The sequence below is a fragment of the Eucyclogobius newberryi genome, unplaced genomic scaffold (genome assembly GCF_026437365.1).
Source record: "Eucyclogobius newberryi isolate DKJ021-1_F unplaced genomic scaffold, fEucNew1.0.hap1 SCAF_5, whole genome shotgun sequence".
Lineage (NCBI taxonomy): Eukaryota > Metazoa > Chordata > Actinopteri > Gobiiformes > Gobiidae > Eucyclogobius > Eucyclogobius newberryi.
Window position 1 is genome coordinate 33,811,749 of NW_027316167.1, and position 16,780 is coordinate 33,828,528.

General features: G+C 37.2%; 1 protein-coding gene across 1 annotated transcript in view; it reads left to right on the forward strand.

The window, feature by feature from the left end:
• The window catches only part of hsd11b2 (hydroxysteroid (11-beta) dehydrogenase 2), a 47,177-nt gene extending 34,354 nt beyond the window's left edge, over nucleotides 1-12,823 (forward strand). Inside the window, exons 3-5 of the mRNA XM_072465264.1 lie at nucleotides 3,024-3,209; nucleotides 6,394-6,531; nucleotides 10,376-12,823. Of these exons, the coding sequence (XP_072321365.1) occupies nucleotides 3,024-3,209; nucleotides 6,394-6,531; nucleotides 10,376-10,779 (728 nt within the window). The 3' untranslated portion in view covers nucleotides 10,780-12,823. The remainder of the gene's footprint in view (nucleotides 1-3,023; nucleotides 3,210-6,393; nucleotides 6,532-10,375) is intronic.
• The last annotated feature ends 3,957 nt before the right edge of the window (nucleotides 12,824-16,780 follow it).

Genomic DNA, 16,780 nt, shown 5'->3' on the forward strand with positions numbered 1-16,780 from the left:
TTATTTTATTTAAATTATGCAGTGATTTTGTTTGTATTTATGTTTAGTTGATGTTTGCTTGTGTTTTTCTTTTGATTTATACTCTCTAGTCCTTTTGTGTTGCGTTCTGAAAAAATAAATAAATTATCAAACATTAAAGATTTTCATAAGAAACCATCCATCCATCCATCCATCCATTTTCTACCGCTTGTTCCCTTCCGGGGTCGCGGGTGACTGGAGCCTATCCCAGTGACTTCGGGCCTTAGGCGGGGTACACCCTGGACAGTGGCCAACTTGTCGCAGGGCCAACACAGAGACATAGACATTACAGACAGTTCACGCTCACATTCATTCACTAGGGCCAATTTAGAGTCACCAATTTTACCTAACACATGCATGTCTTTGGACGGTGGGAGGAAGCCGGAGAACCCGGAGAGAACCCACGGTAACACGGGGAGAACATGCAGACTCCACCCAGAGAGATCATGTGATGTTGGTCTGGTCCGCGCTAACCGCCTTTGCCACCGTGCACCCCTTCATAAGAAACCATTTTAAAAAACTAAAATTGAGATTGATCGATTTCAGGAAAACAAGTTTGAATGTTTATTGTTTGCAAAATATAAAAAAATAACTAAAATCTCATTCACAGGTGATGAAAATACAGATTTCTTTTTTATTTTATAATTTTTTGGGGGCTTGCTGGTCAGTTCCGAGTCCCGTTTGTCGCCCAGCCAATGCATTTGACACACTCAACCACCAAGACCTTCCAAATTCATGAATTATAAGACCAAAATGGGGTTCTTCCTGTTCTACATCATCACATTGAACTTTTAATATACTAAAAACTTTCATCTTGTACATGTTTCATGAGACAAACAAGTTATTCATCGCTACAAGCCGCTCATTAATCGGTTGTTTGTGAGTTTCTCTTCTGGAGCTCAACCACGGCGGCTCACCACAAGCTTCCCGGACTTAATTTTCCACTAATTTTGCCAGTTATTTGCCCGAAATTTAGCTCGGGCTAATCAGCTTAGTGGTGAATAACAACCACAAGACATATATTTATTTAAACGGCGTCTCTGCAACTTTGTACAGTAAAGCGATAAGCCAGTCTTTCTCAAATCGTGTTACATAAGTTTTCACTGAAATTTTAGTATTTTGTTTTATTTAGAGACATGTTTTTGTCCTAGATCTCCCTTATCCATGGTTTAGCCTAATTTTAGACCTTAGAACTATGACATTTTAAATGTGTTCTTTTGACTGAAAACAAGGCTTTAATTTGGCTCAAGAAGATCTGGAAATTCACTCCCTGCTCCAGCCCCGTCTTTCTGTGTTTCCTTGTGTAAACTGAAGCGCACAGTGTAAGGTTAAACTCCACTTAGATAACGAAGAGCGGGTTCTCACAGCCGCATTATGAATGGATGAACGGTTTACTCCACAGTGTTGGCGCTCACTTATCTTTATGATGTATTGGAGCAGAGATCATAATAAACACTGGTACACACTGTCGTCTTTGCACTGGAGGAATTTGGTTTACGGAAATAAAAAATTAGAGATAGTAATAATAAATAGTAAAGATTTTTGTTTGTAAAGATTCAGTGCAGATTTCACAGTTGATTTACTCTCACAGTTTGTTAAGGAAGGAATTTGTGCGTTTTAGCATGAAACAACAACATGCAGTGGTTATTTCAAGTAAAAGTGATCGAATATCGATATATCAATACTGACAGAGGTATCAAAAAGTATCGAGACTTGCGCAAAAATATTGATAACTTAAATTGTCGTTTTGGTTTTCTGCACATATATTTACTTTTCATGTAAGTTCAAGCAGAGGTCGAAAGAAAATAATGATTGCCAAGGTCAAATTGTTCATAGTCGAAGAGTTTCAATGCATTTTAATACAGAACTCATTGTTATAATATTACGTGGTATCGGATCGAATCAAAAAAATCTGTGGTGTGGCCCATCACTAGCAAAAAACAATTACGTTACAGAACAAAACCAGTCTAGAAGATGCTAAAAGTTCTGACACTTTCAGCGTTGTTTTACTCCAGGTGGATCGTTTCTTCTGACCCCACAAGATCCACAAACAAATTAAATGGAGAAGCTCAAGCTCCAGTTACATAAATGTCACTCACTCGTCCAAACACCTTTCTCGAAGTCAAAGTCAAAGGTTCATTGTCTTTTTGAGGCTCTATAAATCTGTTTGTGTTACCCGCCGCGCTTTTCTCCCGCTGCATATATTGCATAATTGAACTGTGGTTTGTATTTGTTTTGCCTTCGCTGAACCTTTGTGGACCGTTGCCACGTTTACAGACGCCGTTTGCCAAATACACGGTTCAAATCCGTTCGGACAATTCCTTTTACATAAACGCCACTTAGTTCTGGCTGCGTGTGCCGCTGTGTCTTTCCCCCGTGAATGAGAGTTAATAGCTTCTCAGGAATGTGGATATATAATATAATTTGTACCATTATGTTTTGCCGACAAACGCTTTCACAGACAATCAATGGAGCTGTTGTGGTCTGCTGTGGTCTGTAAAAATATTACTTTCTGTGACAATAATGATTACAAAGTACTTCGTAGAAGTGATTAACATAATCTTGTTTAGATCTCTTTTCTAAGAACCCGTGTGGACACAAATGTGGGGCCCGACTATCAAAAGTTAGGTGTTTTTGTTTTTGCTAAGATCTACATTTTTATATTTATAAGCTGCAGTAAAAGGCTTTAACTTAAATCTTGTTTTTCCCCACATAGAATATTGTAAAAGCAAATCTTTGAGTCAAAACAAGACAGCGGTGCGTTGTCAGCATTAACCTGTAAAACGATTGCAAAACCCAGAAAAACTTTTGATATTTAAGTGACTGAGGGTTGGGGGTCCACTCTGCTTCACTCCATCTGAAAATCCTGTTTTAAAGTTGTGCACACGCCAAATAAATCATGCATGTGAATACTAACTATGCACCAAAGACTTTGTGAGAGCCAGGAATCTGCAGTCGAACATCTATCGTGTCACATCTAAAGTCCTTGTGTTTGTTCTCCTCAGGTCTGTGGGGTCTGGTGAATAACGCTGGAGTCTGTGTGAACTTCGGCGACTCGGAGCTGTCGCTGGTGTCAAACTTCCGCGGCTGCATGGAGGTGAACTTCTTTGGGACGCTCACTGTGACCAGAAGCTTCCTGCCTCTGCTGAGACGAGCCAAAGGACGCATCATCACCATCTCAAGCCCCGCAGGTAACTGAGGCTGCAGCACAGGGGACTGATCATGCTCTGCTCGCTCACATCATTCAGACCGCAGCGAAACGAAGAATTAGACACGGCGCAAGTGTAGATTTGAGTGTTTTAAACGAGTGTAAAGACTTTCCTTGATATTTCATTGGTTTAAACATGGGGTCAAAACATGAGGAACATAAGGAACATGCAGAAACAAGTGGATTTTAAGGATATATCGATTAAAACTAGTTGTCAATAGAGGGAGTGTCACGAGAGTTTACAGAAATCTAAACAGGAGTTACTTTTGGGTCGAAGGAACAGGTTAGCGTGACTATAAATAACAACTTTTTTGAAGGCTCTCGCATGACATTATATTAATTTTAGATTTTCCACACATTTGTTATAGTTCCTTCTGAAATCTTCATTGGGCATCCACCAACTCAAAGCTCAGAGGATCGACTCCTGCTTTAATCAGAAAACTTTATTAGTCCCTTCATTGCAGTCACCATTGCAGTACACAAGTATTAGTTATGATCGTTCAAAGCGTTCAGGGATTGTAGAAAAATAAAGTAAACTAAACTAATAAATAAAATAAAAGTTCTTGAGGAAAAATCTCAGACAGAATCAAGAATCTGATCGCAGAAGCAATAAAACATGTATCTCAACATATATTAACCAATCAGGCTTTTTTCCAAGCTGCCTCACATAACCCGACCCTTCACCCGGGTTGGCTGTGTTATTGTCATAGTCTGGTCCACTGGTCTGGACACTGCTTTGGACATTGATCTGTTTTACATTGAGACACTCTGCGTCTGTCGTCTGTGTTTGTTTTGGAATAATAAGAGTGAGAATGAGGCCAGTGTTTACATAAGTCTGATTTTGTATCAAGGGCAAATGAACAGAGCTTCTCAAAGTGTGGGGCGTGGCCGTTTAGGGGGGGCGGGGCTTGTTTAGGGGGGCGTGCCGAGACGTTTGGAGAATTGTACTCACATTATACGTTTTTATCTATCGCAAGATAAAGGGGAAGAGGGGCGCAGTTTGAGAAGCTCTGTCTTAATGTATTTATGTGTTCCTCTGCGTTTTTAAAGTTTATTCAGCATCACCATAGACAGTCTGAGCATTCATTTCCTTCGCTACACAGCTGACAAACGTTTGTGTATCATTTTTTGGTAGAAAGTTCTTCTTATCGGAATAGTTATTATTTCAAAAAGAAATAAAATAAGAACAGCGACGTCAACAACAAATACTTGAAGATAAAAAAGAACACACAACACTTTTAACCAGTTTTCGTTTTAGTTTCGTAGTGTGTAGAATCTGACCTTCGTTCCATTATGTAGAGAAGATACAAAAAAAAAAGCAAATTAATGGATTCATTTTTCCATGTTGTTTTGGAGCAGTAAATAATTAATAACCAGGGCTTCATCTGTAAATCGTGACCCACGTTATAGCCGCGCGGTGTTGTTGATTTGTGCACAGGGTTAGAGCTGGAAGCGGTCTTATGACGCCCGGTGCCTGCGCATGACTCGCTCGTGTTCGCTCGTCCTGTTCCCAGACAGTCACCTGCACGCCACGCGCTCGTATATTATATTCCTTCGTCGACAACGCGCATCACACAACACTAAACATACATATATTCAAACGCACACACTCGCACCCATGACCTCTGCAGATGTTCACGCCTCGCTGAGATCGTACGTGAAACCGGTTACTGCATTTACAATTGAGCATGTGTCCGTCGTATTGCTCGTCGTGGCGCGGAGCCGGGGTTTTATGACCGCTACTGGAACGCTCTTGGTGTCATGAGTTGGTGGATCGGGCCAAAACAGTTGCCAGATCCCTTCCCTATTTATTTCATTATATTCTCTCTGATTGTAGCCGAATCCTCCAAACGCCTCTCTGGATCCGTCAGGAATTAAGCAAAGTGCGTTCCTTGCCTTGGATCCAGAATGCACACTTCTTCGTTTCTTGTCTGTTCACCTCAACCTCTGTCGCCTCAAGACAAACTCAATCAGAACTGTGCAATTTGATTTGTTTATTTCAGTGGCACATGTGAAACAAAAGCTCTCATTGGTCAACTATCATTTGGATCAAAATCCTCTGACCTCAGATAGTTTGCTTTCCTAATTGATTCTGCATGAATGCACAATATTTTTCAGTCTCTGTGATATTTTTTGTGTTTGTTTTTTCCCCTCAAAGCTGCTTTATTTCTTTTGATTTGGACGGACCACGCGTCGCCTCACAAAGATAAAAACGGCGATCAAACTGCTGTCGATCTGTATAAAAATGACAGCAATTCACAGGGATAAACCGCTCTATAATTAGATGCAAGCGGCACGCAGCGGCCTCATTGGCAGCCACTTTAAACAAGCGCCGTCCCCTGGTTTAACCCCGTACTTTCTCTGTCACTGCACACTTCATTAGGCGCTTGTTTCACTGAGGACTTGGCAGCTCCTTTACTCTCTAATAAATCACACATCGATCGAGTTACGTCCAGCTGGCGTCGCTTCCCTCTGTCAGGACGAGCCTCAAAGCGTTTTGTGTCCAAAGCAGAGCCAGCGCACAGTGTAGTGTCATAAATCCCACTCTCATTTCTGGGAAAAGGATCACATCGAGAGTTGAGTTACATGGAGGTTATCAATGAACTGTTCACCAACGTGCAGCGTCCAAGATACCGTGGAAATGGATTGGGAATTAGCATATTTCATTACGTTTAAATTAGCATGATCTATAAGACATGGAATGAGTTAGCTGGACATATGGTATTAAGCATTTATTCTGCTTTTTTTTTTTCTACAAACAAATATGCAATTTGCTTATGCATTTGTCAGTCAGTGTCAGTGCATTTTGGGTGAGTATGGATAATATAGAGATGGTTTTGAAATCTTTTGCTCACATTTGAATGTAGTTTGTCTCTATTTTGACGGATTGGTTTAATGCCACACTTTATGAAGACAACCTCTGATATTGATATAAATGATTAGCTGCTTGGTGATGCGATGGTTTGTGTATTATATATCTATCTACTCGCCTGAATACTTTTTAGCTCAGTCCTGAAGACATACACTCATCAAGCTCGTCTTATACTGACACTGACACTTCAACTGCTTAATAGTGACCGTGTGGTTGGAGTTTATACACAGATTTACACCGTGTAACTGAGGCGTGAATGTGACCTGTAATACATTTGTCCCGCTTTCCCCTCCAGGCGACCTGCCGTTCCCGTGCCTGTCGGCCTACGGCTCGTCCAAAGCCGCCCTGAACCTCTTCATGAACACGCTGCGACACGAGCTGACGCAGTGGGGGGTCCACGTGTCCACCGTGCTGCCCGCCGCTTTCAAGACAGGTAGAGTCCCACAAAACAACACGCACGCCAACGCATTTTCAACTCAATGCTTTTAGATCTCTTTGCACACGTGAAAACTCCACTTTTAATAACAGGAGACCGGGTTAAATGCTTTAATCAGCATGAATTTGTTGTTACTGTTTTGTTAAAATAATCAATATGAACCCTTTTTAAAATATGCTTTATCGTGGGTAATTCTGAACATTTATACGGTCTGCATCGTGTCAGTCTAAAAAGTTGTTTTCAGGTCCCGGGAATCGGTCACAAGAACATTAGACATTTTACACAAATCAATCGACTTAAGAGCATGTTTTAGCAGCCAGACTTTTCCCTCGTTCTCCGCCATAATCTTTACATATTTACAAGCAAAATGTTCTTTAATGTGTTTGGTCCCTTTACAAATAAATCAATTACAAGTCCCGATACATTCCCTGGCAAATGATGTCTATTTTTTTCCTGATACAAATCACGTTACAGCCGAGTGTCACTGGAGGTTGTTGACCTGGAGTAACCTCAGAAAAGTAAACATTGTTCTGTAGATGTTAAAATACAGAAGGCGGCGCAGTAGCATTTAGCTTCTCAGATAACTCTACAACCACTTTATTCTTATCCATGTCTTTATGTTCCCTCGAATGCGAATGTGTACTTGGACTCAGGATAACAAGTTGGTTTCCTGGTAAAGTCTGGTTACCACTCTCAGTCCAAACTCAGACAGAACTGTGCAATCAGGTTTGTTTCAGTGACACGTGTACAACAGGCGCTTGCTGATCATCTGTTATTTAAAACAAAACCAAATAACCAAAACACTCCAAAAAAGCACCGTGGTCCATATTTTTCTCCGGAATAAGATCTTTTGCCATTCATCTGTAATGTGGCATAACAGATTTGACTTCACAACATTCAAAAATATTGATTCTGTGATGTTTTCAGTCCTCTTTTTGCACTTAAACATCTATATTTATAAAAAACTTTCATGGATGAACCACAGATTTCTTTGATTTACTAAACCCTACTTACATTTCAACTTAAAAAGATCAAACTGTAAAGTAAAAGCTCGAGACGTTTAAGAAAAAGGCAAAAACTTTAAAACTTTATAGAGCTTTCCTCAAACAAACCATCATGACTTATCTTGTGCAGTCTGTCTGAGTGAGTGGTTTAGTCCTGGTTCTCATCCGGGTCTGACCCCCATTGACACCAACACTGACATAATGGGTCCCACATGGAGCAGGACATCTGTTCTACACCGCAAAAATACGTGCGTGCAACATGAGTCCTGTGTCAAATGCAGCTCTATCAAGGACGCACTGCTGACCACAACTTGGATCGTGAAGAATGCAATTTAGAGAGCGCGTTATGCCACTATTTAACCATTTTATAACGTGGTTCCTTCATAAAAACGTACGTCAGCAGGTTTAGCTTCACTCGCACTCAGTCCTTTTCCCTCTCAGCCTCAGAAAACAACAGTTTCAAATGTTTTATTTCAAACGTAGAGATCCAGCGGTCTACTGTGCAGTTTTTAAGTCCTTACATCATTTCAAGACTTATTCGCGATAATTCTGCTGTCAAATCACATTCATTACAACTGTTCGCATGTCGAGGGCACGCTAGCTTTTGTTTTTGCTCTATGGTAATTCCCTCTGCTGCCTGTAGATGGAGATGCAAGTCCTAACAAGGGAACGACTTGTATATGCTTTCGGTTGATACATTTTAAGTTCTAAAACATGAAATGCCAAACAAAGGTACTCGACAGCAAGTTTAAAGGCCAATATCAACACAAACGATCATGAATGTGTGTCTATTAAATACTGATATCTGGTTTGTGTCTGCGGATAATGTTGTCAGTAACTATAAAGTCTGTGGCAATAAATAAGAAATTGTTGCCACCACAAACAAGGAATATTCTCAGACCTGATTTGGCTTGTGAACAGATTCTCTACGCCAACGCCTTTAATACACTTAAGCCGTGCGCCGAAAGTAGCGATAAAAGCGTACGGCAACAACAACTTTTTTTTTGCTTTGTGGCTCAACTTAAATGATTAGTAGCATCGACGTTTTGTCCAAGTGAAGTGTCTCATCCGTTGGCGAGTTTGAATAGAAAAATCTCTCCAAGTAATGAGGTCTTTTATTATTATTTTTTTTTTTTTTTACCAATTTGGACGTCAGCCAGGATGACATCCATACCAGAGATTAGGGTTTGAATCCGGTCTGAGAAAATCTGTTCTTCTCGGATTAAAATGTAAAATGGTGGGATCAACTGTGCCGGGGCCAACCTTCTATGCCCTATTAGTCAACGTCCACCTACGCAGAGAGAACCAGGTGATCACGAGGTCAAGCGACGGTTTCAAGCGCCACAGTTCAGAGCCCGTTTTCAGTCGTTTGTGAATTTATATGTGTTTACTCAAAACGAGGAACGCACCGATGCTATTTCGGACGTATTTTACAAACTGTAACACGTACTCGGTCTCAACTTGTCCGTGGGAATGTCGCGATATCCCATTTTAGTCCAACAATGATTGTGAGAACCAACAACATTGATAGATTTAATGCCAAAACAAAACCAATAAAATGCCATATTTTCTTAACTTCTTGTCTTCTTCACACACATTACTTAACGCTCCTCATTATGAGATCAGCTTAATGAAATCAAACTTTCTGAACAATCAATATGACAAGACAAAAAAAGCACTTTAAGGTTTACGTTTTGGAGAAAAGGCTGAGCAGAAAGGATTTAATTTTGCTTCTAAAATCGTAAAATGTATTTTAATTTAACTAAAAAAAAGCTTAATTTAGCTGTGACCTGTCCCTGCACTTGTAACCTCAATAAAGATTACATGAAATGAATTGATTAATACATTAAATAGACGGTATTTTACAGAAGTGCGCCCGTCTACAGCAGGCGGGCAGCAAAGTTATGTAGCTCCTATTTGACTCTCAAAATATGTGATAGAATTGTTCAGAATAACTGAAAATGTGTTTGTTTTAGTTTATGATCATGAGTCTGTCTCAGGGCAGCTGTGGCTCTTGGTGAATCTGCCACACAGTTTTAAAGCTGTACACCACACTGTAAATCAATTTTGAGTATTTAGAAAAGTTTAAAACCAAAACATAATGACCAGTCCAGCATTTGTACAGTGTGAATGTGAATGAGAAAAAAATCAACAGTAGCTTTTCCACAACCCAGTGTGAGGAATGAATAATATAATAATACACTCGATCAAATTCATCCAACACAACCGACCAACACAATAAAGTTATCAAAGAAAAGGCTTAAATTAAGTTACAATAAAGTAGCAGTAAGAATAAAATACTATAAATCTGTCCTTTCAACAGCTAAAGATCCAGCAAAAACAGGATTAATGCTGATATTTAGCAATAAAAGTGTAAGATAAATGTGTTACACAAAAATGCTTCTTAAATGACACAAATTATGCAAAATGTACTTGTTATATTGCCGTCTCCGCCTTAAAACATATGCGGGGCTGTATTTAGCTTCAGTCACGTTTCATTATTGCTGCTCTGAGCCTCAGAAATAAATCTGTTTTAACTTTCTCCAGATGTTCCCGTTACATACAAATCTGAACGTATCCTGCCATTTCTCAGTCTTCACACCATCACTGAACTCGATTCGAATAGTAGTCACGAGGTTGAATCGCCACAGTTTTCATGTTTTGCTTCAATTCCTAAAACCAAGCTGTAGTTTTAAAATGTAGTCACTATCTGATGATAGAAAACGTTAAATACTAACTAAACAGCCTGTTTAGAAGGGAATAAAAGCCACAACAATGCACAATATGTCCACTTTGGCCCCATAATAAATCCCTTCTTACCTTCGTGTCTTTCCCAGGTCAGTCCAGTAACGTCGCCTACTGGGAACAACAGCACAAGAACCTTCTCCAGTCCCTGTCCCCGTCGCTGCTGGAGGACTACGGCGAGGACTACCTGACCGAAACCAAGGAGCTCTTCCTGTCCCACGCCCGGACCGCCAGCCCGGACCTCAGCCCCGTCGTCAACACCGTGGCGGAGGCGCTCCTCGTGCCCCGGCCGCACCCGCGATACTACGCCGGGGCGGGGGTGGGGCTCATGTACTTCATCCACGGCTACTGCCCCTTCAGCGTCTGCAACAAGTTCCTCCAAAAGCTGTTCATGCAGAAGAAAGTGATGCCGCGGGCGCTGATGCAACACGCCGACTTCGACCTCAACATCGATCGTCATAATAACAATAATAACGACGAGAAGTTTTTGAAGTAAAATACACAGAAAAAACTCACGGACAACATTTCTACAGAGGTGCGAGAAGAGCGACTGCTCTGAAGCCACGTTTTACTTTTTGTTTTGCGGAGGGAATTCAATCACGATTTTATTTATTTTCTCAGTCCAGACGGTCTTTTTTCCGAAATGCCTCTGGACTATAATTTCAAACCTAGATCCAGTTTAAAAAGTCACAGCCTCATTTCTCTGTGGAAGTTCTCCTCAGTGTTTTTAAAGCTCACACAAATCTTCAGACCTCTTCAGTGCTGGTTCAAATCTGGCAGCTATTTCTTCTACTTTCCGACTCCTCAGTGAAACAGAGTCGGCCTTTCGCACTCTACTAACTATAATGCCGTGTTTTCCTTTGTTTTTGCATACTTAAGGTGCTGGGGCTGATTTTCACTGTTTTGAAATGTGAAAAACGGAACTAGTTCATTCTAATACTGCCATGAGTTTAGAAGCGCTTTTTGCTGTCCGGGGTAAAGCTAACAAGCATTAGCATGCTAACAGCACACTTCCTGCTTCTCTTATAATAAAACGCTCTACATTTAGACGCAGAATAGATGCTTTTACGACACATCTGTAAAAGGGAAAAAGCTGATTTTACTTTATTATAAAAAAGCGGGTACATGAACGCTTCAAAGCAGTAAAAATCTGGTCCAGCGCCTTTAAACCGTATTTTAAATGAGAGGGAGCACTAAAATGGAGACTGAATATTGAACCATTTATCAACGAAATGTAACTGATTTTCTTTATTTAAAACTTAGAAAAAAATTTACTCAAATACACCCTGAAATTAAGTTCTCCTTTTCAAATTTCAAAGTAAAATTGTACTTCCAAAAAAAGAGTAAGACATCGCTTCAGTTTCATGTATTTTTCTTGTTGTCCTAATGTGAACATGGAACAATTTTGGACTTTTATGTACCACACTCAGAGATGTATTCTTTGTAAATTATTTTGTACAAGAAAACAGAAGTTTGAAGGGATCAAATTAATGTTTGACTTTTTAATGTTTATTGTCCATTTCTTGGCCGTACATCATACATGCAACAGCTATGGACTGAATTGGTTTTGTTTTTTTATCTAACCACGGCAGATTTACCACGTGTCTTGAATCATTAATGACTGAAAAGGTGTAATTTCATTGTCATGTCCTTAAATGTACGGTTCAAACATACACCAGCTGCTACTTTAAATTCAAATGCACAAGAAACCTTTGCATATGTTCATTTGCAGGTGTTTTTATTGCTCGAAAACACACTGAAAACACGTGGAGCTGAGCTGTACCTTGGCCTGGTGGCATCGCCTGCTTGTCTTCATTAAGATATAGTCTGTAATTGAGTTAAAATCACACTTCTTCTTCTTCTTCTTCTTCTTCTTCTTCTTCTTCTTCTTCTTCTTCTTCTTCTTATTCTTCTTCTTCTTCTTCTTCTTCTCAAAATGGCCCCTAATTGTTTGTCTTGTAAAATGTGGGCTAATCCTACAGCTTGGTACTGCTGAAGCTAAAGGAACAGTTATATTACAATTACACTCTATAGATGTTTTAATCTCTTTTTGTTTTATATTATGACAAAAAAAAAAAAAAATCATGTTTTTATATTTGTTGAAGCACAACTTTGTATTATTTAGCATTTTCACGCAATGATACGATTAGATACGTGAATAGAATTTGTACAGCACAAGGCGGTTTATTTTTCTCAATATAAAATGTTCACTTCCAATCTCGTAACCTTAATATATTCCACTTTTATGTTGGTCGTGATGTACATTTACAACCAACATAATAAGTACTATTAATTATATTGTCTCCTAAATACCTTTGAACATGACATTTTGTGACTTTTTGTCTGCTAAAATCACCTCCAATAACGGCTAAATTCATTGATACATATATTTTGCTTTTGAATTCTACTATTTATATTGTATTTTCTGTATCCACATAAACTGTGATTTTTTTTTAGAAAAAATAAAAAGAAATAAAAAACAATTGTAAAAATATTGTAAAATGTTCACTTTCAGAAATAATAAAGATGGACTTTTCAGACACCGACTCTGATTCTGTTAAAACTAGTATTGATCTTTTTCATTACGCTGAGAATCCTGGTTCAAGTCCTGGTCTAGACCTGGTTTATGCCCAGTTTACTCCTGTAAACACACAAGTAACAAGTCATTATAACACACAAGTAACAAGTCATTATAACACACAAGTAACAAGTCATTATAACACACAACAAGTCATTATAACACACAAGTAACAAGTCATTATAACACACAAGTAACAAGTCATTATAACACACAAGTAACAAGTCATTATAACACACAACAAGTCATTATAACACACAACAAGTCATTATAACACACAAGTAACAAGTCATTATAACACACAAGTCATTATAACACACAAGTAACAAGTCATTATAACACACAAGTAACAAGTCATTATAACACACAAGTAACAAGTCATTATAACACACAACAAGTCATTATAACACACAAGTAACAAGTCATTATAACACACAAGTAACAAGTCATTATAACACAACAAGTCATTATAACACACAAGTAACAAGTCATTATAACACACAAGTAACAAGTCATTATAACACACAAGTAACAAGTCATTATAACACACAACAAGTCATTATAACACAAAAGTAACAAGTCATTATAACACACAAGTAACAAGTCATTATAAAACACAAGTAACAAGTCATTATAACACACAACAAGTCATTATAACACACAAGTAACAAGTCATTATAACACACAAGTAACAAGTCATTATAACACACAAGTCATTATAACACACAAGTAACAAGTCATTATAACACACAACAAGTCATTATAACACACAAGTAACAAGTCATTATAACACACAACAAGTCATTATAACACACAAGTAACAAGTCATTATAACACACAAGTAACAAGTCATTATAACACACAAGTCATTATAACACACAAGTAACAAGTCATTATAACACACAAGTAACAAGTCATTATAACACAACAAGTCATTATAACACACAAGTAACAAGTCATTATAACACACAAGTAACAAGTCATTATAACACACAAGTAACAAGTCATTATAACACACAACAAGTCATTTTAACACACAAGTAACAAGTCATTATAACACACAACAAGTCATTATAACACACAAGTAACAAGTCATTATAACACACAACAAGTCATTATAACACACAAGTAACAAGTCATTATAACACACAAGTAACAAGTCATTATAACACACAAGTAACAAGTCATTATAACACACAAGTAACAAGTCATTATAACACACAACAAGTCATTATAACACACAAGTAACAAGTCATTATAACACACAACAAGTCATTATAACACATAAGTAACAAGTCATTATAACACACAACAAGTCATTATAACACACAACAAGTCATTATAACACACAAGTAACAAGTCATTATAAGACACAACAAGTCATTATAACACACAACAAGTCATTATAACACACAACAAGTCATTATAACACACAAGTAACAAGTCATTATAACACACAACAAGTCATTATAACACAAGTAACAAGTCATTATAACACACAAGTAACACGTCATTATAACACACAAGTAACAAGTCACTATAACACAAGTAACAAGTCATTATAACACAAGTAACAAGTCATTATAACACACAAGTAACAAGTCATTATAACACAGGTAACAAGTCATTATAACACACAAGTCACAAGTCATTACAACACAAATAACAAGTCATTATAGCACACAAGTAACAAGTCATTATAACACACAAGTAACAAGTCATTACAACACAGGTAATAAGACATTATAACACAAGTAACAAGTCATTATAACACACAACAAGTCATTATAACACACAAGTAACAAGTCATTATAACACACAACAAGTCATTATAACACACAAGTAACAAGTCATTATAACACACAAGTAACAAGTCATTATAACACACAAGTAACAAGTCATTATAACACACAAGTAACAAGTCATTATAACACACAACAAGTCATTATAACACACAAGTAACAAGTCATTATAACACACAACAAGTCATTATAACACACAAGTAACAAGTCATTATAACACACAACAAGTCATTATAACACACAACAAGTCATTATAACACACAACAAGTCATTATAACACACAAGTAACAAGTCATTATAACACACAAGTAACAAGTCATTATAACACACAACAAGTCATTATAACACACAAGTAACAAGTCATTATAACACACAACAAGTCATTATAACACAAGTAACAAGTCATTATAACACACAACAAGTCATTATAACACACAACAAGTCATTATAACACACAACAAGTCATTATAACACACAAGTAACAAGTCATTATAACACACAACAAGTCATTATAACACAAGTAACAAGTCATTATAACACACAAGTAACACGTCATTATTACACACAAGTAACAAGTCACTATAACACAAGTAACAAGTCATTATAACACAAGTAACAAGTCATTATAACACACAAGTAACAAGTCATTATAACACAAGTAACAAGTCATTATAACACACAAGTCACAAGTCATTATAACACAAATAACAAGTCATTATAACACACAAGTAACAAGTCATTATAACACACAAGTAACAAGTCATTACAACACAGGTAATAAGACATTATAACACAAGTAACAAGTCATTACAACACAGGTAATAAGACATTATAACACAAGTAACAAGTCATTGTAACACAGGTAATAAGTCATTATAACACAAGTAACAAGTCATTATAGCACACAAGTAACAAGTCATTATAACACACAGGTAACAAGTCATTATAACACACAAGTAACAAGTCATTATAACACACAAGTCATTATAACACAAATAACAAGTCATTATAACACAGGTAATAAGTCATTATAACACAAGTAACAAGTCACTATAACACAAGTAACAAGTCATTATAACACAAGTAACAAGTCATTATAACACACAAGTAACAAGTCATTATAACACAAGTAACAAGTCATTATAACACACAAGTCACAAGTCATTATAACACAAATAACAAGTCATTATAACACACAACAAGTCATTATAACACACAAGTAACAAGTCATTATAACACACAACAAGTCATTATAACACACAACAAGTCATTATAACACACAAGTAACAAGTCATTATAAGACACAACAAGTCATTATAACACACAACAAGTCATTATAACACACAACAAGTCATTATAACACACAAGTAACAAGTCATTATAACACACAACAAGTCATTATAACACAAGTAACAAGTCATTATAACACACAAGTAACACGTCATTATAACACACAAGTAACAAGTCACTATAACACAAGTAACAAGTCATTATAACACAAGTAACAAGTCATTATAACACACAAGTAACAAGTCATTATAACACAAGTAACAAGTCATTATAACACACAAGTCACAAGTCATTACAACACAAATAACAAGTCATTATAGCACACAAGTAACAAGTCATTATAACACACAAGTCATTATAACACAAATAACAAGTCATTATAACACACAAGTAACAAGTCATTATAACACACAAGTAACAAGTCATTATAACACACAAGTAACAAGTCATTATAACACACAAGTAACAAGTCATTATAACACACAAGTCACAAGTCATTATAACACAAATAACAAGTCATTATAACACACAAGTAACAAGTCATTATAACACACAAGTAACAAGTCATTATAACACAGGTAATAAGTCATTATAACACACAAGTAACACGTCATTATAACACACAAGTAACACGTCATTATAACACACAAGTAACAAGTCACTATAACACAAGTAACAAGTCATTATAAAACAAGTAACAAGTCATTATAACACACAAGTAACAAGTCATTATAACACAAGTAACAAGTCATTATAACACACAAGTCACAAGTCATTATAACACAAATAACAAGTCATTATAACACACAAGTAACAAGTCATTACAA